At 40.1% G+C, this 26,469-nt stretch overlaps 1 protein-coding gene across 1 annotated transcript in view; it reads right to left on the bottom strand.

Moving 5' to 3' along the window:
* Positions 1–227: 227 nt before the first annotated feature.
* The window catches only part of LOC126482406 (mediator of RNA polymerase II transcription subunit 15-like), a 48,363-nt gene continuing 22,121 nt past the window's right edge, over positions 228–26,469 (bottom strand). Inside the window, exons 3-6 of the mRNA XM_050106527.1 lie at positions 19,613–19,664; positions 19,423–19,534; positions 16,739–16,809; positions 228–535 (exon numbers count right to left, since the gene is read on the bottom strand). Of these exons, the coding sequence (XP_049962484.1) occupies positions 16,791–16,809; positions 19,423–19,534; positions 19,613–19,664 (183 nt within the window). The 3' untranslated portion in view covers positions 228–535; positions 16,739–16,790. The remainder of the gene's footprint in view (positions 536–16,738; positions 16,810–19,422; positions 19,535–19,612; positions 19,665–26,469) is intronic.

Below are 26,469 nucleotides of genomic sequence, written 5' to 3'. Positions count from 1 at the left end.
TTTAGATATCACTGTATAACTGCTAAACAATGCCCTCTAGTATTACTTTAAGCAATACTGTTGTCAAGGTAACAGAGGCCAAGATGGCAGTTCTAAGAAATCAGAAAAAACACATTTATGTATTAAAATATTAATGTTAAATGTAAGTAATATATCACCAACTGTTCATGAGCTGCAACATGGCAGAATGTGTAATAAATCATAATAAAATGTGTAATAAATCATAATCTGATTTATAACTCCGCTTTTATTTTTGTATAAAGATATCAATTTTAATACAAAAACTCCCAGTCTCCAGTTCTTTATTTTACATTAAAATATATAAAGCAGCATGATTAATTGTGATAATTTAAATAACAGGTATCCTGATTTGAGCTGCCCAGCAGTTGTGAATGTACTGGTGTTGCTACTTGTGGGATCTTGTGCTTCAAACCTGATGGGATGCATTCTAGCTGCCTGGCTGCTGCCCCTGCATTGGGGCAGATATAGAAGTCATGGTTACCTGCCAGTAGCCAGTCGGCCTCCAAGCTGACACCTGAAATGAAATGAAGTATTAACATGCTAAAAATAGACAGTAACATTGTACCAAAAGCTACTCCTGAAGAATGAAAATGATTTGATGGACTTTTTAGATAATTTTTATGGTGAAATTTATAAAATACAGAATTACCACTAGACGTTGCATGGAGATCTCTCCAGGATGTAAATGCTATATGTCTGACAGGATTACATGTGCAGCTTGTAACAAATATTACTTCCCTTTTAATACCCTGTAGACAAGTAGTTTGGTAAGTGTTAAAACATCTGTGTTTACCAATGTCAATGGACAACATTACATAATTTTATATTAACTGGAAATCGTGCCCATATTAGAATTTCATGAATGTCCATCTATAATATTACAAATTGTCCTTAAAATACAGCAGAGTCCCGCTAACCCGAACCCCGATAATCCAAATGTTCGGTTAACCCGAACGTTCGGTAAATCTAAACTTGAAAAATGTTAATCTAAGTACAGAAAACTGTGTGGTAAACTACTGTACATACACAGTATTTTAATTCACACAGTACAGTAAACGTGTATTAGACAAATTGGCAAGAAAACATTAGTTTTAAACAATTCACAACAATGAAAGAAAAGCTGTCAAACTTACTAAAATACAGTCGATATTTTATCCCTACTTTTTATATGACAAAAACTCAGCCATTGTTTTTCAGTGTAATGAAGACAGTGTGCTATATGACGCATAGTTGTGCCATTGTCTCAAATATCAAATCAGCAGGTGTAGCAGTTGGCTGTTGCTCCGAATAATGTAGCACGGGGTCAAAGGCTTCTGCTGCATCACTTTGTGGCACCAGCTCTCCTTTGTCGCTTTCAGGTTCATTATCACTTCCGCCACAGCAGTCCCCTTCTTCCTAGTCTTGAGTCACAGCAGTGTCTGTCAGGTTTTCCACACGTGCCCCATCCTCTGCATCCACTCATCTACATCTTCTTCATTAGCTTCATCACATCCGGGGATTGTCTATCATTTGTAGTAGCTTCACTCAGTTCTTCTATCAATTAGAAGCGATTGCTTTACCAACACCCAGTTCTGTTGGCAGTTTAGATACATTCTCACCACTGTCTATCTGTTTAAAAGCATTCAGTTTTTCTTTGAGAAATAACGTTGTATGTTTCCATTTACTCATGACGAAAATACATACACCACTACACCTGAACGAATACAATACAATACAATACAATACAATACAATACAACTGTTATGTGTGCCAGCAATTGATATCTAACATAACCAAGTGCTTTGCAAGCCAACTGACAGTGCACTGACCCAGAATGCTAAAAAGGTTTCAACAATGCACAACAACAAGGGCAGGGAGTGAGAGTGGGCCATTGTTCCCAAACTTGTTCCCATTAGTTACCATGGTGTACCTACTTATCTGCTTGGTATACTTCATTCTAGAAACTCGTCACCGTAATTCCTGCTAGTCCGAACAAATTGATAATCTGAACAAGGTCCGCTCCGAATTAGTTTGGATTAACAGGACTCTACTGTACCAGAAAAACATGGATACCAAAATAGAATATGTAATTCACAACAAAAATCTCTTTTTACATGACTTAATGCATAAAAAATTTTAATGTTGTAATTGAATTCGCCAATCTGTTGCTAAAATAAATATATATATATACATATGTTATATATAAAAACAAAGATGAGGTGACTTACCGAACAAAAGCGCTGGCAGGTCGATAGACACACAAACAAACACAAACAAACACACAAAATTCAAGCTTTCGCAACAAACTGTTGCCTCATCAGGAAAGAGGGAAGGAGAGAGGAAGACGAAAGGAAGTGGGTTTTAAGGGAGAGGGTAAGGAGTCATTCCAATCCCGAGAGCTTGTGTCTGTATGTGTGGATGGATATGTGCGTGTGTGCGAGTGTATACCTGTCCTTTTTTCCCCCTAAGGTAAGTCTTTCCGCTCCCGGGATTGGAATGACTCCTTACCCTCTCCCTTAAAACCCACTTCCTTTCGTCTTCCTCTCTCCTTCCCTCTTTCCTGATGAGGCAACAGTTTGTTGCGAAAGCTTGAATTTTGTGTGTTTGTTTGTGTGTCTATCGACCTGCCAGCGCTTTTGTTCGGTAAGTCACCTCATCTTTGTTTTTATATATAATTTTTCCCACGTGGAATGTTTCCTTCCATTATATATATATACATACGTATTTTTTCAATTAACTCTTAAGATTGCAGCCATGTAAAGTCATAAAAAAACCAGCTGATATTTTGACAGACAGCCTTCCTATCATTCTCCCATGCCTTGAACTACATTCCCATGAGCTGTTAGAATCTCTATGCTGGGAAGCATTTACATATGCATTTTTTAAATTTTATGTACATTATGAAAAAGCTACTGACAATTTGTATAAAATACAACCCTTATATTCTTTCGTATTGTAAAGAATTAATACAGCATTATACAATATGTATTTACTCATTTACTTATTGGAGAAGAAGTATTTCTGAAAGTATTGCTTCTGTCTGCTTTCTGGAGGGTGTATTTCTCTTCCAAGTACAGAGGCACGGAATTTCCTTGAGGGTGATACAGAAGCCAACCAAATGAATATAAGAAGATTAATAGTTCTGTTGAAGCTGGTGAGTGATAGCTTCATATTGTCATCAACATTACTTCACATATTTTTATAAGAGAACACTGTGTAGCCTCAATATAACACACACAACTTTTTAGTTACAAGTTACTAGTAAAGTCATCTAATCAACACCGAAACACAAAGTCTCCCATGAGGGGGAAAAATACAGGGATCAGACTACAGGAGCAAGAGTTTAGTCATTTATTTGGTAGAACTGGGTGTAGAGGTATACAACGGGGATAATCTATAATATGGAAGGTTGAACAAAGAATATTGCTGCCATGAGAGATGACTGATCTAATTTCATTAACTCATTAGGGCCAAGGTTTTTTTTCTACTTGAGAAATTAATTTTTTGTCTCAGTTTCTGAGTCTCTGCCACTAACATTTTATGACAATGAGGATTTTTCTGGAGATATTTTACAGTCCTTTTTGTTTTGCATGCTCCACTTTTGGGACAACGGTCTTTTTCACAAGTGGTATTAATTGGCAAAATAAGTGTACATGCTGGACACTCACCAACAGACTGACAAATGAACTATACGCTTTGAATGTCCAACTATTACTTACTGACATTGAAATTAGCATTCCAATTACCAGGCATGGACTGACTGCAGTTATGGGTGCAACACCTACTTATGGTCATGTATATTACTAAAATTACAACTTTTTGAAATATAGAATTAGTAGCTATATTTTAGTTATTAACATAAAAGACAGAAATAATAAAAGATAAAAATGGCAACGAAGTAAGTTTGTTTCCCTAAAAGCTGCATAACTAGAAAGTGACAAAATAATAGGTACTACTTTATGAGAGTGACACTTTAATAACAACAGGTATTCTCAATGTTTGATAGAAATTTTCAAGGAGATGAAGTTTTCTAATTGGAAAAGTTAACGAAACACAGTCATTTAAGTAAAAGCACATATTCCTGAAAACAGAAAAATTTGGGCTGCAGAACTGTAACACAATTTTGGAAGTATCATTTTAACATAGGATATTCAGGAACACAAATTTAAATCCGAGTACAAATGTCTTGAAACATTAAGTGCCCAGGAAAAACAGGACGCTTACTTGAAAGAGGAGAACAAGGGCTTTCAAATAAGCTGTTTCAATCTAAAAACAATTTTCAATATACTTGAATTTTGACATCATGAACATTTCTTAAAACAAAATTTTTCCACAAGAACTAAACAAACAACTGTCATCAGCAGTCAGTAAATTACACAGTGAATAAAGAATTTTAGTGAAATACTGGTGGAAAACAAATTAGTTGCTTTGGGTAGCTATTGTTTACATACCACTAATGAAAAGAGATCAGAAAAGTAAAAAATAATAGTGTTATCAAGTTCAGAATAAGGATAAGTATGTTAAGCCCACCTTGCTCTGTTAGATACTACATACAGCAGAACCTATCACTTACGCTGTTTGAAAAATATACGACTTGTAATTAAACAGAATAATGTTATCCTCTGATGCGTGTATGTATTAACTGTCATTCTGGCTGTCAACAAGGGCCAATAATGATAAACTAACATTTTACTTTACTACTGAAAATGTAATAATTATGCACTTTTAACACTTTGCAACAACCTTCTTACACATGTTTCAATAAGCATTGTGGACAATACCACGGGCAATCTGTGTTAAGCAATCGCTATATAAATGTCACACAGTCAGTCTATAGCAAGATACCACAGAACACAGTCAAATGTATCTCATCAGCCATTTATTAAAGTTCTGCAATAGCGTTATATATGGTCATTTGTTTAAAGTTTTTTAGCAGACATTAATTCTATGTGGACCATGTACTACTACCAATTATTTTTGTTATTTACACTCACTGAAGTCTCTGTGGTTTACTGATCTGTCTTATTACAAGTATGACCTTCAATAAATAAATGGTGATCATTATCAAATTGGGAGAGTGATAATAAGTATGCATAAAATTGAAAATCTATTGTAATGGTGTTATGTAAATTTATTTGAAGTCCACTCAAAGACCTAGTAACAATCAACTGGACAACGAGAGAAGACAACTTCTAATGTATCATTCAAGCACGTCAGTAAACTTACACAATGAAGTATCTTGTGAAGTACAGTAATGCATAGGCCTGAGACATCCAGTAATAAGCCTGCACATATCACTTACTGTCTTGTTGACTTTTTCGACATGGGCAGACCTGTCTCAGACAGAGCAGATGAACAGTGCTGTTATGTATTCACACAACACTGGACAACTGACTCCAAATAGTACTGCCTCTTCCACTCCATCCCCTACGAGGGTGATTCAAATGAATACCTTAAAAGTGCCATAAAATATCGAAAATGTGTGTAATGGAGTTGGTAGATGGCAGTAGTGTTCCTTAAGATTCAGAAAGCAACCCGACAGGTGGCAGAAAGGTGTAACAAAGCAGGAAAAGCAGCAGCATCCACAATAAGACGGCTTTGCCATTGTCAACATGCACTATGATTGAGCAGCGATCTGTAAAGTGTAGCGAAGGTGTCAAACCAATTGAAATTCATCACAGAATGAGAGCACAGTACAGTGATTCCTGTTTGTAGTTGTGGCAGGTGTGAGTGGTGAAGGAAATTTAAAAGCAGTGTAACTTTTGCAGAGAATGCCCTAAGACCAGGACAGCCTCACCACGTAGTGACGGAGCTTGTAAAGATGAACAGACATGTAACTCTGAATGAAACAGCCACAAGAGTGAAGATCAGTATTGGTTTGGTGCAGAATACTGTTCACGATGTACTGCATTTCAATAAGGTTTCTGCAAGATGGGTGCCATGTCAGCTGACTGCCGAATTGAAAAATCATTGTGCCAATGCCAGTGAAGGGCTTTTGCACTGTTTTCACTTCGAAGGTGATGCATTTCTGGGAAAAACTGTTGCATTCGATGGGGACTTGGGTCCATGACCACCAACCATAAACTGAAAGGTCAAGCAAGGAATAACGCCACAGCTCATCGATGAAACCCAAAAGATTCCACACTCAACCATCTGTTGGAAAAGTCATTCCCATTTCCTTCAGGAGTACAAATGGAGTAATTCTGGAGCATTACATGGACAGGGAAGTGGCAGTATCGAGTACTTCTCATTCAGGCAAGCTGGAAAATCAATTTCGTCCTGCAGTCAGGAGTAAAAGATGAGGACTTCTGACTTCAGGGTACTGCTACAGCACGACAATGCCAGACCGCACACAGCCTGTGTGACAGTTGAAACTATTCAGGAAATTAAATTTGCATATCAGGTACAACCACCTCATTTCTCACACCTCACTCCTATTGACTCATCTGTTCAGAGCACTCAAAGAAGTAGCGTGAGGCAGGCACTCCAGAAATACGAAGAGGTGAAAACCATGGTGTACGACTGGCCACATATGCTACCAAAACAATTCTTTCATCTTAGTATCTATGCACTTTCAAAGTGGTGGAATACATGCATTCAACACCAGGGGCACTACATTGAAAAATGAGAGGCAAGTTTTTTGCTCATTGTCACAATTAAAGATACTATAGCAGTTTTAAGGTTTTTGTTTGAATCACATTCCTACATTCGTAATCTGCAAGCCACTATATGATGCGTGGGAGATTGTACCCTGTACCACTACTAATCATTCCGATTCCTGTTCCACTTGCAAATGGAGAGGTGGAATGATGACTATGTGCCGCTGTATGAACCCTAATTTCTGTATCATGTGTTGGTGGTGCTTAAAGTGTCTTTTGGTCGCAGTAGAATCATTCTCCAGTCAGCAACAAATGCCATTTCTGTAAATTTGCTCAATAGTGTTTTGAGAAAACATCATTATCTACCATCCAAAGTTTCCCCATTTGAGTACATAAAGCATCTCTGTAATATTCATGTGTTGATCAAACCTACCGGTAACAAATCTAGCAGCATTCCTTTGAATTTTTTCGATGTCATCCTTTGGTAGGATGTGGTGGGGATCCTAAACAGTCTAGCAGTACTGTAGAGTGGGTTGTACAAACGCTCTATACACTGTCTTCTTTATACAGGGTGAACATGAATGAAACCAAAAAACTGTATGGACTGGTTCCTGAATGGAAATGGAGGAGAAGTGATCCTATGAACATGTATCCTGAAATGGTTGGTGTGCATGCAACAACAAATCATCCTGGAGCACAGTACAGATATGCATCACACCCATATCACAATATATGTTCGAAGTGGCCTCCACGGGATGCAAGGCACACGTTCACACATACCTGTCATGCAGGATACACACAATCGTATTCAGCTCACATCATGTTGGCGGGCCACTTGCCTGGAGTTTGTACTTGGGTTCTTCTCAGTACCCTGTAAACCCAGTCCTCCAAATTTAGTGTGAACCCATGATCACACAACCATTCAAAAAAGGCTTGAAATGTTGTGTAATGTGGTTGGTGTCTGTGGGGGAACTTGTTTTGCTATAGCTACACTGCCTCTCAACAGTTTCCACCAGCTTGGCTGCACACAAACACAATTTAGACTTGTTCCCAACATGAATACCAGACCATTCTGCTGATTACAGTACACTGCACCAACCACACAGCATGTAACACACAAGTAACACATGACACATGGTCACAGCAACTTTCATTTGTCAGGGCCATCTACCATGGCAATGATGCATTTCCGGACACTTGTTCATAGGAACTTTTTTCTCCATTTCCAGTCAGGAATGCGTCTTTGCAGTTTGTCACCTTCATTAATGTTCAGCCGGCAGATGAACTACATTTTCCTATAATTCTCCCAAAACCCAAAGTAAATCATTCATCTTTACTACTGTCAATCTTACACAGTCATTCTATTTCGTATAATTTTGCAACATTATGCTTCCATATTTGATTAGCATAACTGTGTCAAGCAGCACACCACTAATAGTGTATCTGAACAATACAGGATTGTCTCTCCTATTCATCCGCATTATCTTTTTTTTTTTCCTACATTTAGAGCAAGCTGCCATTCATCAATTCTGTCTAAGTCCTCATGTATCCTTCTACAGTCTCTTAACAATGACACTTTCCAGTACTCTACAGTGTCATCAGCAAGCAGACTGCTGCTTACCGTAGCCATCAGATCATTTATGTATATAGAGAACAAGAGCTGTCTTATCACACCTCCCTGGGGCACTTCTGATAATACCTTACCTCCATGAATACTTGCCATGCCGGACAATGTACTGGGTTTAATATTTAAGAAACCTTGTCTATTGCTTTCTGGAAATGTAGGAATGTAGAATCTGCCTGCTGCTCTCCATCAATAATTTGTAGGATATACTGCAAGAAAAGAGCAAACAGAGTTTCTCATGCATTGGTAATACTTTACAAATCTGTGCCAATTTGTGGAAATTTATTATATTCAAATTTAAAATATGCTGAAGAATTCTTCACCAAACCTTCCTTCTCTTCTTTAAGTCCTGTACATCTATCTCGATTAATTCTCTGAAAATAACATATTGACTAGAATTAACTCCGTTACGTGAAACAGTAAATAAGGGAAACTGTCAAGAACTTCCACTTTTCCCATTAGTCTTGCTTTTTGGGAAGAACCTAGGAAAGCATTCATTAATTCAGGTAAGAACCTCAGTAGCTCAGCACACAGAAGACAACTGAGATTCATTAGATATTTATTTATTTCACATATGGGACCATGCAAGCCAAAATTCCTTGGTTGCTGGAATGAGTTGCTATGAACATCAAGAACTATATTATCAACAATTAAAATACTTTTTACAAACCGAGTTAATGTCAATATTTAAAAAAGTAAGATATCAGAATGAAACACGCTAAACTGCAATACATTTCGTGCAAGATATAAGGCGTGTGGTAAACCTCAGATTTGATAATCCATGTTTGGCTACTCGCAGTTTTTGTTATTGCTGAAATCCCCTGAATGTGTAATCAACAGAGTAGTATACTTCTTTCTATATAGTGGGTTAAGGAAGTGGTATTTATCTGCAAATAATTTGCCTATATTTTTCACTGAGTAAATGCTGCAATTCATTTCAAATGAATTCTTGTAGTTAAATTGAGTTGAAGTTTCCTTTGCAGCTGCAAGACAGTGATGCTAACAAGCATGAAGGCAGACTCTGTGAATGTCCAGTGTGAATTGACAAGTTACAGGTACATAATGAGTAAAACCATAAAAAAATCATGCCCACTTTCCCATTAAGTATACCTGAAGATCGAAGAATTAATCTTTAACCAAACAAACCATATTTACTAGTGAATGTTCATTTTGTGATTGTGAGAAATTATCTGCAATTTTCTACTGCAGCCAGGGAGTCATCTGCATGCTTCTTTTCTATTTTCCAATACATCCCTGACCTCTACTTGTCGTAAGACATCTTTTCCTCTGTCAGCTACCTAGCATGGCCACCTGAAAAGGCTTCCCTCTCAAGAATCTTCTCTATCCACCTTTAAAATCGTTTCAGGAAGAAAGTGTAATTTAAGATTGCCAGTTCTCCTCTTGCTTTTCTGGATCCAAAATATAAACAAACACAGATATTCATAGGACTCAATTCCCTGCACACACCCAATAGCACAACAAACAACCAAGTGATCTACACCATGCCTTTCTCTTTTATATATATATATATATATATATATATATATATATATATATATATATATATATATATATATATATACTCTTGGCGGAGTGGGGAGGATTTCATGAAGGATGGATCTCATTTCAGGGCAGGATTTGAGGAAGTCGTATCCCTGCTGGAGAGCCACATTCAGAGTCTGGTCCAGTCCCGGAAAGTATCCTGTCACAAGTGGGGCACTTTTGTGGTTCTTCTGTGGGGGATTCTGGGTTTGAGGGGACGAGGAAGTGGCTCTGGTTATTTGTTTGTTGGTAATGAGGATCACCCTGTGGCTAAACATGCCTTGGTGCACAGCCAGCACATCTTGGCACAGTGTTACACCGTCCGGGTTATCTGGATACTTCCCACCAACACCAACCTATCCGAACTCCGGAGATGGGAACTTGCCCTTCAGTATATCCTCTCTTCTCGTCATCCGCCAGGCCTCAATCTCCGCTAATTTCAAGTTGCCGCCACTCATACCTCACCTGTCTTTCAACAACTTCTTTGCCTCTACACTTCTGCCTCGACTGACATCTCTGCCCAAACTCTTTGTCTTTAAATATGTCTGCTTGTGTCTGTATGTGTGGATGGATATGTGCGTGTGTGCGAGTGTATACCTGTCCTTTTTTCCCCCTAAGGTAAGTCTTTTCGCTCCCGGGATTGGAATGACTCCTTACCCTCTCCTTTAAAACCCACTTCCTTTCGTCTTCCCCTCTCCTTCCCTCTTTCCTGATGAGGCAACAGTTTGTTGCGAAAGCTTGAATTTTGTGTGTATGTATGTGTTTGTTTGTGTGTCTATCGACCTGCCAGCGCTTTTTTTCGGTAAGTCACCACATCTTTGTTTTATGAGAGAGAGAGAGAGAGAGAGAGAGAGAGAGAGAGAGAGAGAGAGAGAGAGAGAGGGAGGGAGGGAGGGAGGGAGGGAGGGAGGGACACACACACACACACACACACACACACACACACACACACACACACACACAAAGAAGATGTGACTTACCGAACGAAAGCGCTGGCAGGTTGATAGACACACAAACAAACACAAACATACACACAAAATTCAAGCTTTCACAACCAACGGTTACTTCATCAGGAAAGAGGGAAGGAGAGGGAAAGACGGAAGGATGTGGGTTTTAAGGGAGAGGGTAAGGAGTCATTCCAATCCCGGGAGCAGAAAGACTTACCTTAGGGGGAAAAAAGGACAGGTATACACTCGCATACACACACACATCCATCTGCACACACACAGACACAAGCAGACATTTGTCTGCCTTTACAGAAACCCCACTCATTGAATGGAGCATTATATGGCTCAGGATGGCATGTAGTGAAAGACAGGCATTGTCATTCCACCCACTGTTTTAGGGTATGAAAGGCAGGGTAGTAATTCTCAGGTGCAGAGGTTTGAATGTAATGCTTGGCAAGACACTCTGCAATTGTGTCTGGACTGGTATAAACAGCTCCATGTGTGGAAATCCCAGGTGCACCTGCAGGGGTCTGATATCCATAAAGGCATCTGAGCTTAGTCCAAACTTGGGAATGAGAGGTTTGTGTTCCAATGGTGGACACATAATGTTCCCAGCACTCCTGCTTCTGTCTGTTAATTAATTAACAAACACTGGCATGGAGCCATTTGAAGGCAATGAGATGCTCCACTGATGGGTGCTGCTTGTGACATTGGAGGGCCTGTCTACGATCTCCAATGGCAACAGCAATTCCGGCGAACACCAAGGCACTGTCCTCCACTGGGAGCGACCTGAGGAACACGGGATTGCCAATTCAGCTGCAGAAACAATGGTCTATATTGCCACACAATGGAGATCCAATGGTGGTAGCAGAGGCAAAAGCATCCTAGTCAGCCTTGGTAAGAGCCCATCAGGGCAAGCGTCCATGTGAGAGACGCTGGGGGAGGAACAAAAAGAGTGGAAACTTGTCACTACCACATAAGTCGTCGTGAGCTTTCCGGTGTATAGATGGTAGTAGGCCAGGAGTGCAAACAGAATCAATGGCCAAGTATGTGCCATGTGCCACATTGAAATAAGTGGGGGCACCTGTATATAGGAGGCAAAGGTCGACTTGAGTTAGCAGATTCTCAACATCTTAACCACGGTCAGTAATCTTAGTTCCACCCCACAAATGGTTAAGGGAATTGAAATCATCCAAAAGTAAGAAAATTGGGGAGGAGGTGAGAGGGGGGAGGGGGGGGGGGAGTTGAGAAATTAGTGCTGCCAATACATTTTTTGGTATGTCACCAGCTGGAGGAAGGCAGACATTGCAGAAGGTAATTACCTCCGTTGCCCTCACCCTGATGTCCACAGCTTCTAAGGGCATATAAGGGGCACAAGTTCACTACAGACAGAGGTACTGACATATGTACATACATATATACATACTCCACCTGACATGCTGTTACTGTCATTATGATTTCTGTAATACCCCTGACAGCCACGAAAGACCAGGATCCGCATTGCTGGAAACCGGGCTTCCTGAAGGGTAATGCAGAAAGCAGGTGTATTGTTTAAGAGCTGTCATACCTCAGCCAGGTGTTGGACAAACTACCACAATTCCGCTGGAGGACAACACTTTCTGTAGTTTGGGAAGGCACGAAGTGACTAAGGAGCCAGTGCACGCCTCGGGGTCACCTGCTGCCACCTATTGAGAGCTTGTGGTTTCTGCATCCATTGGTTATGAGGCTGACCAAATCTTGGTCCTCAGTGGATAATAAAATATCCACCTCATCCTCATAATTGGAGCCTGTCAGAACTGATGGTGTGGGGGTCACTAGGATCTCTTTCTTCTTTATAGGCTTATTCTTTTTCTCATCTCGCGTCTCTCTTGGTTCCTCTGGCTGGGAGGGCTTCTCTGAGTTTGTCTCAGGAACCAACAATGATCGTTAAGCCCTATGATCAGCAGCTTGTGACTACTTCAGCCAATGGCTGGTATCTGGCTTCGCAGCAACAGAAGCCTTGGAAGGTAGGGTCCCAATAGACCACTTCCATGTGAGGGGAGCCAGAGGAGGCTGCTGCTTCTATGGCTGAGGGTGGGGACCAATGTCCCCAATGGCTGGGGTGTGGGCCTTACTCCCGAAGCAGATGTTAGAGGAGCTATAGGAGGTGGTGTGCCCCCAACCATCAAGGGGGCATGTGTAGTCAGCAGCACTGGGAGTCCACTTTAAGAGGCACAGCTAACGGGAATGCCGTTTTCATAAAGGGTTATCTCGTCTCAGCCATAGCATATGAGGAATTCGTTTTTCTATCCTCTGTGTAGGTCGGCCTAACCAGGGTCTTATATTTCATTTATCTTCCTCTCTCTGATAAATGGTTAAGTCCGGCAAACAGGGGGAATGGTACTCTCCACCATTAGCACAAATGGGAAGGGGGACACAAGGAACATTCGTGTTTGATAGCTGTCCATATTCCCGACATGTGGGGCTGGCACTGCATGAAGAGGACATGTGCCCAAATTTCCAGCATTTGAAGTACTGCATAGGGGGAGGAATGTGGGGTTTAACATCACACTGGTAGACCATCACCTTGACCTTTTCAGGCAAGTGCCCTCAAAGGCCAAGATGAAGGTACTGGTTGAAACCCTGTTGTCCTTAGGCCACTACACATCCCTGATTAAGTGTACACCTTGTCGCTGTAGGTTGGCGTACAACTCGTCATCAGACTGCAAGAGGAGATCTTGATGGAATATAATCCCCTGGACCATGTTTAAGCTCTTATGGGTTGTACATCACTCAGCATGGCACAGGTGAGCAACACACATGACTGGGCAGGGGATGCTATTTTTATCAGGACTGACCCATTCCGCATTTTGGCCATTTCTGGCAGTTCCCCAAACTTGTCCTCTAAGTTCTTGATAAAAAACAGAGGCTTTGTTGTTACACAGGATTTCCCATCACACCTTGCACAAACTAAGTATTTAGGAGAATGATGGCCAAGTGCAACAATCTCGATTAACAGTTAACCATGGTCAAGTTGATATATAATCCTGTTCGATGCAAAATTTTAGTGCACCAACATCGATCTAAGTTATATGAGGGACTTGACCATGTTATATTTAACCAGGGTTCTTTCCTGGTTTTCTAGACATAACCGCGGTTTTAGAAGCATACACTATTAAGATGGCGGCGTGTTTTGATGTTAATGGGTGGCATTGAGGAAGAACTGTTATACTTTGACGATTTAAATCGTGACCGAAACTGTGTTGGAGAGATTGTGGAAAGGGGAAACCCTTTTGAAGATCATGGTCACAGGAAGTTTGAAGAGAGATTTTGTCTGTCAAAAGAAACGGTGTGATGGTTATTCAACCAAATTAATGATACGTTAGAATTTCCTACTGATCGGAATAACCCTATTTCACTGATGGACAGACTTTCGATTGCTTTAAGGGCATATGCAACAGGTGCATTCAACATTCTTACTGGGAACAACAGTAATGTACATCCTACAACAGCACAACGAATCATCAGTGATGTATCAGACATCATAGCATCAATTCTCCTCACTTTATAAAATTTCCTACAATAGAAGAAGTGCGCTCTGTAATGCTTGGTTTTAGTCAGTTAGTCCTATTTCCTGGCATTCTTGGTACCTTGGATTGTACCCACATAATAATTCAGTCTCCTGGAGGACATAATGCGGAACTTTACCGCAATAGGAAATCCTATTTTTCCTTTAACTGTTAAACCATTAGTGATCACAATTTGTTAATAAGAGATATTGTCGCTCGATGGCTGGGCTCTGTGCATGACAGTACCATATTTCTCGGTTGCGCTCGCAGAGCTCAATTTGAAAACAGAGAAATACCACAAGGTCACTTATTGGGAGATAGTGGTTATGCATGTAGATCCTACTTGTTAACTCGCACTTTTAAATCCACAAAATGAAGCAGAGCATCGATATAACAGGTCTCATATTAAAACTAGAAACACTGTTGAGAGAAAATATGGCCAGTGGAAGAGAAGGGAAGAGAAGATTTCCCATATTATCTGTAGGAATAAGATGTAATCCACAGAAAGCAATGTCAATACTTGTGGGTACGGCTGTCTTGCATACTATTGCGAGGAGTACAAGCAGTGAAGAACCACCAGAAGATCCAGAAATTTCTTGACTTTTAAATCAGTTACGTGACGAGAGAGGCCCCGACATTGAAGATAATGAAGTTGTGCTACCTGGAGAGCAAATATATTGTGATGACACGATACCAGGAAGAGCAGTTCGCCGTGCTAAATTAATGAACATTTCTGATAAGGTAACAAATTCAGACATTGTCCAGATTGAAAAATTACGATTACAGTGGCGGGATTTTGCCGTATTTTTAATTTTTCTCATTATTTCAGTGTGTAATCTATTTTTTTTCTGTTGTCTAGGAAACATAAAAGTACTCACTGAACTGGGTGTGTGATGAGAAATTTGAGGTTGTGGCTTGCCAGGGACAGGATGTGCTGCCTGTAGACAATTACCCTGCTGCTGCTTTTCTGAGGAATTTTTTTAGTGTGGAACTGTTGATAATTCATTATTAAAGATATATTTCTCGTATCATATTGGTTGTGAAAGCAATGCAGTTCTCTGTTATTTATATACATGTTCAGTTACTGTGTATGTACTTAAATTTGGGAACAAATGACAACATTACATTTAGAGAGTGTGATAGTAAAAGAGAGTGGGATAAAATATAATGGGATAGTTCTGTATTATGTTCACTATAGATCCTAAACATCTCTTAAAGTTTCTACTGTAACAACAAATATGTGAATGTCCAACAGTTTTGCAATATTAAAAGAGCACATTGTTTATTATCAGAACCTTTCAGATTAGAGATTATTTTACTGCACTTCTGCTCACTATTAATGCAGTCTTATCACCTAGCTAAGCTTAAACTTGTGAATATGCAATAAACACATTGGCACAAAACAAATATAATCATTTGTGTAATAACACAAAATGTCAGTTTGGGATAGTTTATTTGCTAAATTGTTTACATATTAATCACTATTCTTTGTTTACAATATGATTTGCTTCAAACACAAATAAGTGTGTGCAACTATAAGGTTGTAGCCCGGATCATTTGTGTGATCTGGGGTTGTAGATTTCTAGAAAAATGTTGATGCAATGACAAACTGTGCAAAGAATTGAATTACATTGTTAATTCTAGCCAGTCATGCCTGTAGCAGCACTTTACACAATATTACATACAATAGTATGGTATCAAAAAATACATGAAATTGAAGACAAATTTGTGTTTAGAAATTGCCACCAAAAACAAGTTCTCATTGCTACAAAAGGCAATGGAATTTTGTCAGTGATTTCCGATACTTTGGGGATCAGTGCAAGAGCAATAATTAGTTACGGAGTGTGCTACTTCAGGAGATACGAAAGTGGAACCGTAATGCTATGGGTGTGTTTCTTCTTCCAGTATTTTAGTTTTTCTTTTAGGGCCAGAATCTTTAAATGTTTAATCCTCAGTTCCTTCTTATGTTCTGCCTTCATCATGTGTGATTGGGCCTCCAGTACTTTAACTCTCTTCTTGCACACATTCTCAATTACTGTTGCCAAACCTGATGGTCCTGGTTTTGCAGGCATCCTGCGTCGATGTCATGTATTTTTCGGCGTGCAAATGTTTTCTTTGGGTGGATCAGGAGACTGCGAAACAGACTGCAGCTGGATGACATCCACCAGAACATTCTTTGATGTCTAGGTGTGTGGGAAGTGCTAGGTTGTGTGCACTCTGCTAACTCGACAACTGAAGCAGGTGACATGTTCTCACTGCATTGCACTGCACTGCACTCCATGTTAACAACATCCACAATCATACTAAACTGTACACCGGAATCATATGCATTTATTAACGGTTTCATTGAGGAACCAACAATTTCTAACAGTTTTGCCCGATCATGGATCTTGGTTTTTTTGGTAGGCACGATATAAGGCAAAGAGCTTAAGACCCTATATTCTCATCTAATTGGACATCTTCCCATGAACAACTTACAATTATCGGCAGGAGTTTGAGATGGTGGCTGTAGTCTGTGGATCCAGTCCCATCAGAGGTAAATCCTGGGCCTGAAATATAATAAGACAGAATCACACTTTCATAAACAACTGAGAACCTTCATAAGACATTGTAATGTCTCTTGCAGCGGTCTCTCCGCAATATTTTCAGAAATTTTATAAATTATATAACTCAGTACATATCTCGAAATATCTCTTCTTATCTTACCGATTATCAATGCAAAGTAGTTTCAAGCCCAATTATTCCTTGGAGCGTCCATTTACTCCATGGAATAGCTTCTCTGCTATCTATGTTTTCTCTTATGAAAAGAATGTGGACTTCTTGCCAATTAGTCGTGAAAGGAGGATGTATATGTATGTATTGTTGAGCTAGTCGCCATCTTGATTAGATTCTGTATGAGAAGGAATTTAATACATGAACTAAACTAAAGTAAGTGTGTTCGTGTATTATTTAAATGTTTATTATTGACAGTGTCTGCTTACTACGCTGTGTTGCACGGGATCAGTGGGGAACGTCTGATTTACACTGGACGAACCTGCAGTTTTGTATGCTCAAGATATCCAGTTACTTCAAATAAATAGGCTAACACGGTCTTACCAGCAGATCTCCGGTCTTCCCCATGTGATCACCGAAAGTTAATAATTATTACAAATGTTTCCAGGAGATCGACTAACAATTTTCATCGCACCAAGACTTCGAAATTGCTTCACTGCCTTATGGAATTTAAGTTAAGCTCAATTTAATCAGGATAGAACTGTGTGAATGTGATAAGCCTGCTTTGTCAATGAAAATTCCCTTAATATATGCATGTTTTTACCATCCTGATCAGTGAAGCTAAATCAGGCCGGTGTGAGAGAGGTTTTTAAATTTTAGAAATATTAAAACATAAAAGAAGGAAATTTTATCTTAATTTTCTATCTGACATTGTTCCTCAAGAGATTGATTGTTACAAAACTACAGCACTTTAAACAGCAACTGAATAATAAATTACTCTACAACATAATTAAAAAACAAAGCCCACTTTAAAACTTCACGAAATATTTAGATGGTTGCCCTCAAGAAGAGCACGGCATACTGCTTGTGTCATCGTTCTCTAATCTGAGATAATATTCGAACTACAACTATCACAATAATGAAACAAGAAACTAACAGTCTTTCCTTAGCTTCTCTGCATTCCCTCTCGTTTTTCCATCATTCCTCTCACTATCATAAGTTACTTTTTCCATTGTCTTCCTACTGTCCGCATTTTTCTGGCTCTTGTGGTATCTTGCTTCTTTCACCTTACTCTCCACTATTTCTTCTGTCAACCCTGACCTACTGTGTTTCCAATATGCTTCTGTTCTAGTTTTAACATATTAACTGCCCCACTCATTATTCCTCATTTCCAGTTTTCAGATCTTATCATTCATGCCTCTCACTGCTACATTTTTGGTGCAGCAATTGTTAGTATGGTACTGCATAAGCACAACTCAATGCTGAATGATTTTACTGGTGATAAGTTGTCACCACAAGCACGCAGTACAACAGGCCTATCAGCTTTATGGATGTTTTCTAATTATTTGAAAGAATCAGTGCTTTATTACACATCAACCTTATTTGCAACAAATTACCAATGAGTATCGATGCTCAAAATTATCTTTGCATGGAATGTTTTGAAACTAGCAGTTAAACAGTGTGTAACAAACAAGAGCCTATAAAATGTGTTTTACAGTTTTGAGATAAGACAAAAAAGATGCCTTTCCCTTCAGAACCAAGTTTTCATCCTTACTATCATTTTTGCTCTGTGATTCTGACTGACTTTTGTCAGACTGGATGATTACGTCTGATATAATAAAATGCAAAGTGGCATTAAAATATAACACCAACATAAGCTAATTAGTTAAACACTAGTTCCATTTTAAAAAAAAAACAAGAATGTCTCTAAATACTGTTACATGTACTTGAGGACACTAGCACAGTGTTAGAACTTTGTAACAGGCCCGTGACTAGTGACACCTTTTTACAAAAGTTGAAGCTTTAATTGTGCATAGTATTCAATACACGGAATCAGGAAACAAAATGGCTCCAATGGATTACCTTACTCATGGCAATGTGGCAACAATACCCATATGCCAGTTCAAATGGTTCAAATGGCTCTGAGCACTATGGGACTCAACTGCTGTGGTCATAAGTCCCCTAGAACTTAGAACTACGTAAACCTAACTAACCTAAGGACAGCACACAACACCCAGCCATCACGAGGCAGAGAAAATCCCTGACCCCGCCGGGAATCGAACCCGGGAACCCGGGCGTGGGAAGCGAGAACGCTACCGCACGACCACGAGATGCGGGCCCATATGCCAGTTATTTTACCCAAGGTACAGGTGCCATGACTTATCAGAGTACGCATCTTGCCCAGAACAATGTAAAAAATCCATTCAACACTCCATTGCGGTTATTTTGACATGAGAGTTTTTAACTAATATTAGAAAGAATAAAAAATGCCTTTTACAATTACAAAATCAAAGAGCATCAACTTTTCTCTACGCATTGTTCCAGTGGTCCTTTTCCTGAAATTTTTTAGGGGTGTACTTCTCTTCCACTTAATACAGTTTTGAAATTTCAAATGAGAAACTGCAAGTCTGAATATTTTTGAAACTGCTGAAGCATTAATTACAACTTGCCTTAAATAAGTGTAATCTTGCCTTGGCCATTCTAACATTAGATTTATGGGATCCAGTATTGTTTGTGCTGCTCCTCCATCAGAGCCAGCCATCCCGCGTCCTTTCTTTTGAGCTAAAAAGAAAAATGACCAAATCAATATCACACTAAAAAAGACTACAACACTTTTTAGCAACATATATTTTTACTTACAAAATTGTCCGATATGAAAAACAAATCTTGCAAGTAACTCCATATATTCAATCTGAAACAGAGTGTTGAAAAAAATTTATATTTTGTCAGTGATTCCTTCTCATTCTCTAAATAGTAAAGCACAGAATGACAAAATAAAGTTGGGGAAACTTATCTATATTACTGAACGTCTGAAAAGATACACAGTTCCAGTTGGAGGTTGCATATTTAATGACTTCTATTTTCAGCACTTCATATGATTATCACCTGAATTTAAAAATTTAAAGTGTATAATATTAAATTACAGGTTTAACAGAATAAGACAAATATTAATGTTAGAAACTGTGTATGTCTTGGGGCAGTGTAAATCAAAGCATACAAATTATCCAGACTATACCGTCTAGTATCTGAGAATGAAAGCACTCAGTTACTTCCAAAAGACTTTACACAAAATTTCAACCTTTCTGAGACTCACTCTCACTGACAATGCTGACAAAATAATCAAAGGAAATCAGTTTATTGCTCACTACACTTTCACTGTACTTCAGCATCAGGCATTATGTTTTAATTTACCACTTCTTTACTACTAACTATGTTTGTAGCACATTTTACAGATGGTATTCATGTGTCAGTTAAAATTAAGAACATCTGAAGAGCATAGTTTTCCTGTTCAGTACAAAAACAAATGTTTACAGAAACAGTAATATTTTAAGATGTGCTTAATTTTAATTAATGTTGGTGAATTCAGCAACGAGTAAGTGTAGTTGGCAATTTATCTCAGACGAAGAGGTAAGTAGTCCCATCACTGAGAGGTTAGGAGATGCAAGAGGGAGATTTTTTTCTTATTTGTCTTTCAGTGCTGACAACTCATGGACATAGTCAACTCTTACCCATCAGCTTGCTATGGTATAAATTTCAAACAGAAGTATCACAGATTCATGAATGCACATTATACAGACAGTCATCTTCAAATGCAGTAAAAATTTGTAGCAAGGAATACAAAATTGAATTATGGCTGTTGTACACAATACAATTAGTAGAAGAAAATGCCAGAAAAACATTTAGTAAACATTAGTAATTGTGTCTCATAACTGCGTAATGCAATGAAATACACTTACCTGTCATATTAATGTGACCACCTGACAAAAGCTTGAGTAACCACATTCAGCAGTGTGAATTGCTGTGAAACGTACAGGGAAAGAGCCAATGAGGTTCTGGAAGGTACCAAGAGGGATATGGAGTCTTGCCTACTACACTCCCATGGGCAGTCGTCCTGGTGCTCTTCACACACACACACACACACACACACACACACACACACACACTGCGAACTATGTGATGCATTACTGTTAGATGTTATTGTGCAGAGGAGAAACAAACTTTATGTCAGGGTGAACATATTCACCAAGGGTAGATGTACACTTTTGTTGATCCGATGTGGCTCCCAGAATGACAAGATCATCCAACAATGCCTCTGGGTTGTGCCTGTCTGACAGATGTTGTAGGGTGTTCGCTTTCAAATGTTTCACACTATACATGTCAACAGCCATCTGTCCAAAGGAGTATAAAATGTGATTCAGCTGAGAAGACTGTATCTCATCACTCAGTGAATGTCCAACTGCAGTACTGGTGTACAAATTCCAGACTTTATTGCCGATGAATAGCACTCAGCATGGGTGCACTGAACAATTGTTGAGGAGACACTTTTGGTCACACCAACAACATAACAATTCATAAGGCTACATAGGGGCTGCTGAGCAAAGCAACAATCGACCAGGGAACAATCGACACCAAGTGTTCCTAATGGTGATGACATAATACCAGTACTTGGAGTCTGGTGGCCAACTTACCACATTCTTATTATAGCTGTTCTGTTGGGCACTCAACCATTTTACTAAGCGATTATCCCAAGGGGCAAAACCTGGACCCAGTTGCAGGCTGCCTATCTAGTGGCTACCCAGAGGTAACAAAAATTCTGTTTTCAATGTTTCATACAAGTACTGGCAGAATTTAAAAATTTAAAATGCTGACAATCTACTCATTAAGAGATATAGTCTTATGTGAAAGGTTCCATAATTTTAAACTGTATATGTCTTCAGGAACAGTAATGTACATCCCATTAATACCCAGACAATATTCGTGCAATATTAGAAAATGAGAATATTTTGTGGCTTCCAACAAACTTTTAACATAATTTCAAACCTTTCCCACACTTTTTCTAGTTCATATGGTTGACATCATACATTTAATACATGGAAAAGTAATCAGAAGTTTGAAGCTGTTTATAACAGTAGTTCGATTCTTTAAAGAATCAGGGGGTTACTGATAAAATACTAATTTATGTAGGTTACCAAATAGTAATAAGAACGGTACATATGCAGCCCAAAGTGTCACCACTGTCAGTACTGGCTCTTTAACAAAGAAGTCTGATGGCCACTTCCAGAAGTCAAGATGGTGGTGGTGGGGGGGCTCATTTTCAATATTATTACTGACTTTCAGAGGTAGCATACAGATGCTTAAATGACATGTAAAAAAATGTTGATTAAAAAACGGTACACAGAAAGAACACTCAGACTTCAGAATTTATTTTCATACGCTCAGAAAATATATATACAGGGCTATCACAAATGATTGAAGCGATTTCATAAATTCACTGTAGCTCCATTCATTGACATATGGTCACGACACACTACAGATACATAGAAAAACTCAAAGTTTTGTTCGGCTGAAGCCGCACTTCAGGTTCCTGCCGCCAGAGCGCTCAAGAGCGCAGTGAGACAAAATGGCGACAGGAGCCGAGAAAGCGTATGTCGTGCTTGAAATGCACTCACATCAGTCAGTCATAACAGTGCAACGACACTTCAGGACGAAGTTCAACAAAGATCCACCAACAGCTAACTCCATTCGACGATGGTATGCGCAGTTTAAAGCTTCTGGATGCCTCTGTAAAGGGAAATCAACGGGTCGGCCTGCAGTGAGCGAAGAAACGGTTGAACGCGTGCGGGCAAGTTTCACGCGTAGCCCGCGGAAGTCGACAAATAAAGCAAGCAGGGAGCTAAACGTACCACAGCCGACGGTTTGGAAAATCTTACGGAAAAGGCTAAAGCAGAAGCCGTACCGTTTACGATTGCTACAAGCCCTGACACCCGATGACAAGGTCAAACGCTTTGAATTTTCGGCGCGGTTGCAACAGCTCATGGAAGAGGACGCGTTCAGTGCGAAACTTGTTTTCAGAGATGAAGCAACATTTTTTCTTAATGGTGAAGTGAACAGACACAATGTGCGAATCTGGGCAGTAGAGAATCCTCACGCATTCGTGCAGCAAATTCGCAATTCACCAAAAGTTAACGTGTTTTGTGCAATCTCACGATTTAAAGTTTACGGCCACTTTTTCTTCTGCGAAAAAAACGTTACAGGACACGTGTATCTGGACACGCTGGAAAATTGGCTCATGCCACAACTGGAGACCGACAGCGCCGACTTCATCTTTCAACAGGATGGTGCTCCACCGCACTTCCATGATGATGTTCGGCATTTCTTAAACAGGAGATTGGAAAACCGATGGATCGGTCGTGGTGGAGATCATGATCAGCAATTCATGTCATGGCCTCCACGCTCTCCCGACAACCCCATGCGATTTCTTTCTGTGGGGTCATGTGAAAGATTCAGTGTTTAAACCTCCTCTGCCATGAAATGTGCCAGAACTGCAGCTCGCATCAATGATGCTTTCGAACTAACTGATGGGGACATGCTGCGCCGAGTGTGGGAGGAACTTGATTATCGGCTTGATGTCTGCCGAATCACTAAAGAGGCACATATAGAACATTTGTGAATGCCTAAAAAAACTTTTTGAGTTTTTGTATGTGTGTGCAAAGCATTGTGAAAATATCTCAAATAATAAAGTTATTGTAGAGCTGTGAAATTGCTTCAATCATTTGTAATAACCCTGTACATATTCAGTGCGGTCTCTTTGCTTCTTTGTATTTGGCTATGTTGCATGTTTATATTATGCTGATTTTTTCTTTATTCCAACAAAATGAGTTATTAGCCACAACTTTTTTTATAGCAAGAATATGCCAGGAAAACACTAAATGTGGCAACAACGAATATTATTTTAAAAATGCAGCTCACGAGGAGATAAAAAAAGTCATTGCATCACTAAAAAGGTAATAATTCTGTTGGTTAATATGGTGTTTCAACATAGTATTACATTCTGGTGCTGATTTGACAATACTACACTTAAATCATATTTGCAACAACTCAGTGACCCAGAGTATACTTCCTCAGAGGCTAAGATATATTGAATTATTACCCAAAACTTAATCTGCAGATAGGGATAACACCTGTAATTACAGAACCGTCCATTCCTCCTCGTTCCAGAAATTTTAACTGCCCCTCTTTTTGGCTTTCATAAAAAGCTTCTCTGTACTACACATGATACAAGACCTAATACATGAAGTCCAAGAAGATCTAACCAAGAAAAATTATCCAGTCTGGTGTATTCTGTGACCCTGCCAAAGTCTTTATGTGGACAAAAAAATTTTATTTGTGAAACCAAAACTTTACGACAATGGCACCTCTCTTGCTTGGATGGAGTCTTGCGTCTACCACAGATAGTGGGTTACATTATACAACTAAACACTAGAAAATCCGGGATGGAATGTAACAATATTATGAAAAGGATAGCCGTTACTCCCCACATGGTGCGGACACTAAGTCGCGAACAAAAAGATGTCAGAAAGTTAACTTTCGGACAACAAGGCCTTTGCTGAATGCCCCCCCCCCCCACCCACACACACACACACACACACACACACACACACACACACACACACAAACAAACAAACAAACAAACGCACACAAGCGCACTCTACCAGTCTCTGGTAGCTGGAGCCAGACTGTGAGCAGCAGGGAGAGGCAACCAGGTGGGGGGTAAGGAGGCAGCAAGGGCGGGGAGGGATAGCAGGGTAAGGGTGGGGGGAGGGGCAGGAAAGTGCTGCTAGGAGCATGCAGGGATGAGGTAGGGAGTAGGGCAGCTAAGTGCAGTTGAGAGGTTACACAGATGACAGGGGAGAGGGGGGGGGGGGGGTAGAGGAAAACGAGAGAAGTAAAAAACTGGATGCATTGGTGGAGTAGAGGACTGTGTAGTGCTGGAACAGAACAGGGAAGGGGTTAGATGTGTAAGGACAATGACTAATGAAGATTGAGGTCAGGAGGATTATGGGAACATAGTATATATTGCATAGAGAGTTTCCACCCGCACAGTTCAGAAAAGCTTGTATTAGTGGCAAGGATCCAGGTGGCACAGGCTGTGAAGCAGGCATTGAAATGAAGAAAGTCATGTTGGGCGGCGTGCTCAGTAACAGGGTTGTCCAGTTATTTCTTGGTCACAGTTTGTTGGTTGCCATTCATGCGAACAGACAGCTTGTTGGTTGTCATGCCCACACAGAATGCGGCACAGTGGTTGCAGCTTAGCTTGTAGATCACGTGACTAGCTTTCACAGGTAGCCCTGCCTTTGATGGGATAGGTGATGTTTGTGACCAAACAGATTTGGCGATGGTGGTGGTGGTGGTGGTGGTGGTGGTGGGAGAATGTATGGGACAGGTCTTATATCTAGGTCTATTCAGGGATATGAGCCATGAGACAAGAGGTTGGGAGCAGGGGCTATGTACAGATGGTTGGCTGGTTGGTTGATTTAAAGGAAGGGGGGAAGGGACCAAACTGTGAGGTCATCAGTTCCTTGTTCCCAGTAAAATAATTACACTCGGGAAAGAACAAAAGAGATGTACAGCACAATAACAGTGGCAGAAGAACCAGAAGAAAGACAGAAGGACAATCAACACTGCTATGGACAAAGCAAGAAACGAAAACCACAGAGATAAGCAAGGAACAGGTAGAAGGGATGAAAACAAGAGAGCATATGACCATGGCTCGCCAACCATGAGAATAAAAATGAAAAGCCAGCCACTCCGCGGCACATTAAAACATCCAGCCTAAAAGCATTAGAGTGGAGAACACAAGTGGACAAAGGACATACGCAAAAACTTATATAGAATGATAAAATCCATTATCACATTTAAAATATAAAACTAAATTAGCCGATGAGGTGTTGCCAGCTAAAATTAATGGCCACAAGTCCAGTATCTGAAGAGTCCGTCACAGGGCAGCCAAAGGAGGACAGCTCACCACGATATGGGCCACTGTCAGGCGCTGCACTGACACTGAGGTGGGTCATAGGTCATCACGGCGCAGGAGGTAGCCATGGGTCACCCAAACGTGGCCAATGCGGAGCCAACAGAGTATCACAGAGTCCCTGCGAGAGGCCCATGTGGAGGGCTTCCACACATTCGTAGTCTTCTTAATAGTACACAGTTTGTTGGGCTTACTGAGGTTATGCCATTCCGTCTCCCAAAGCCGCAAAACCTTGCGGCATAGTACTGAACACAGGTCAGTTGCAGAGAAGCCAATCTCCATAAGCGGGTTCTGTGTAGCCTGTTTGGCCAGCCTGTCGGCAAGTTCGTTGCCTGGTATTCCGACATGACCTGGGGTCCACACAAACACCACTGAATGACTGGACCATTCCAGGGCATAGATAAGACTCCTGGATGGTCACTACCAAAGGATGAGATGGGTAGCACTAGTCAATAGTTTGTATGCTGGTCAAGGAGTCAGTACACAGAAGAAACGACTCCCCAGGGCATGAATGGATGTGCTCAAGAGCACGAGATATGGCCACCAGCTCAGCAGTGAAAACACTGCAGCCATCGGGCAAGGAACGCTGTTCAATATGTCCTCCATGGACATACACGAAGCTGATGCAATCATCAACCATCAAGCCATTGGTGTAAACCACTTTATGGCCTCGGTACATGTCAAG

The sequence above is a fragment of the Schistocerca serialis genome, chromosome 5, assembly GCF_023864345.2.
Source record: "Schistocerca serialis cubense isolate TAMUIC-IGC-003099 chromosome 5, iqSchSeri2.2, whole genome shotgun sequence".
NCBI classification, from domain to species: Eukaryota; Metazoa; Arthropoda; class Insecta; order Orthoptera; family Acrididae; genus Schistocerca; species Schistocerca serialis.
Note: the sequence above shows the minus strand (reverse complement) of the source record. Positions and strands in the feature narration are given on the sequence as shown.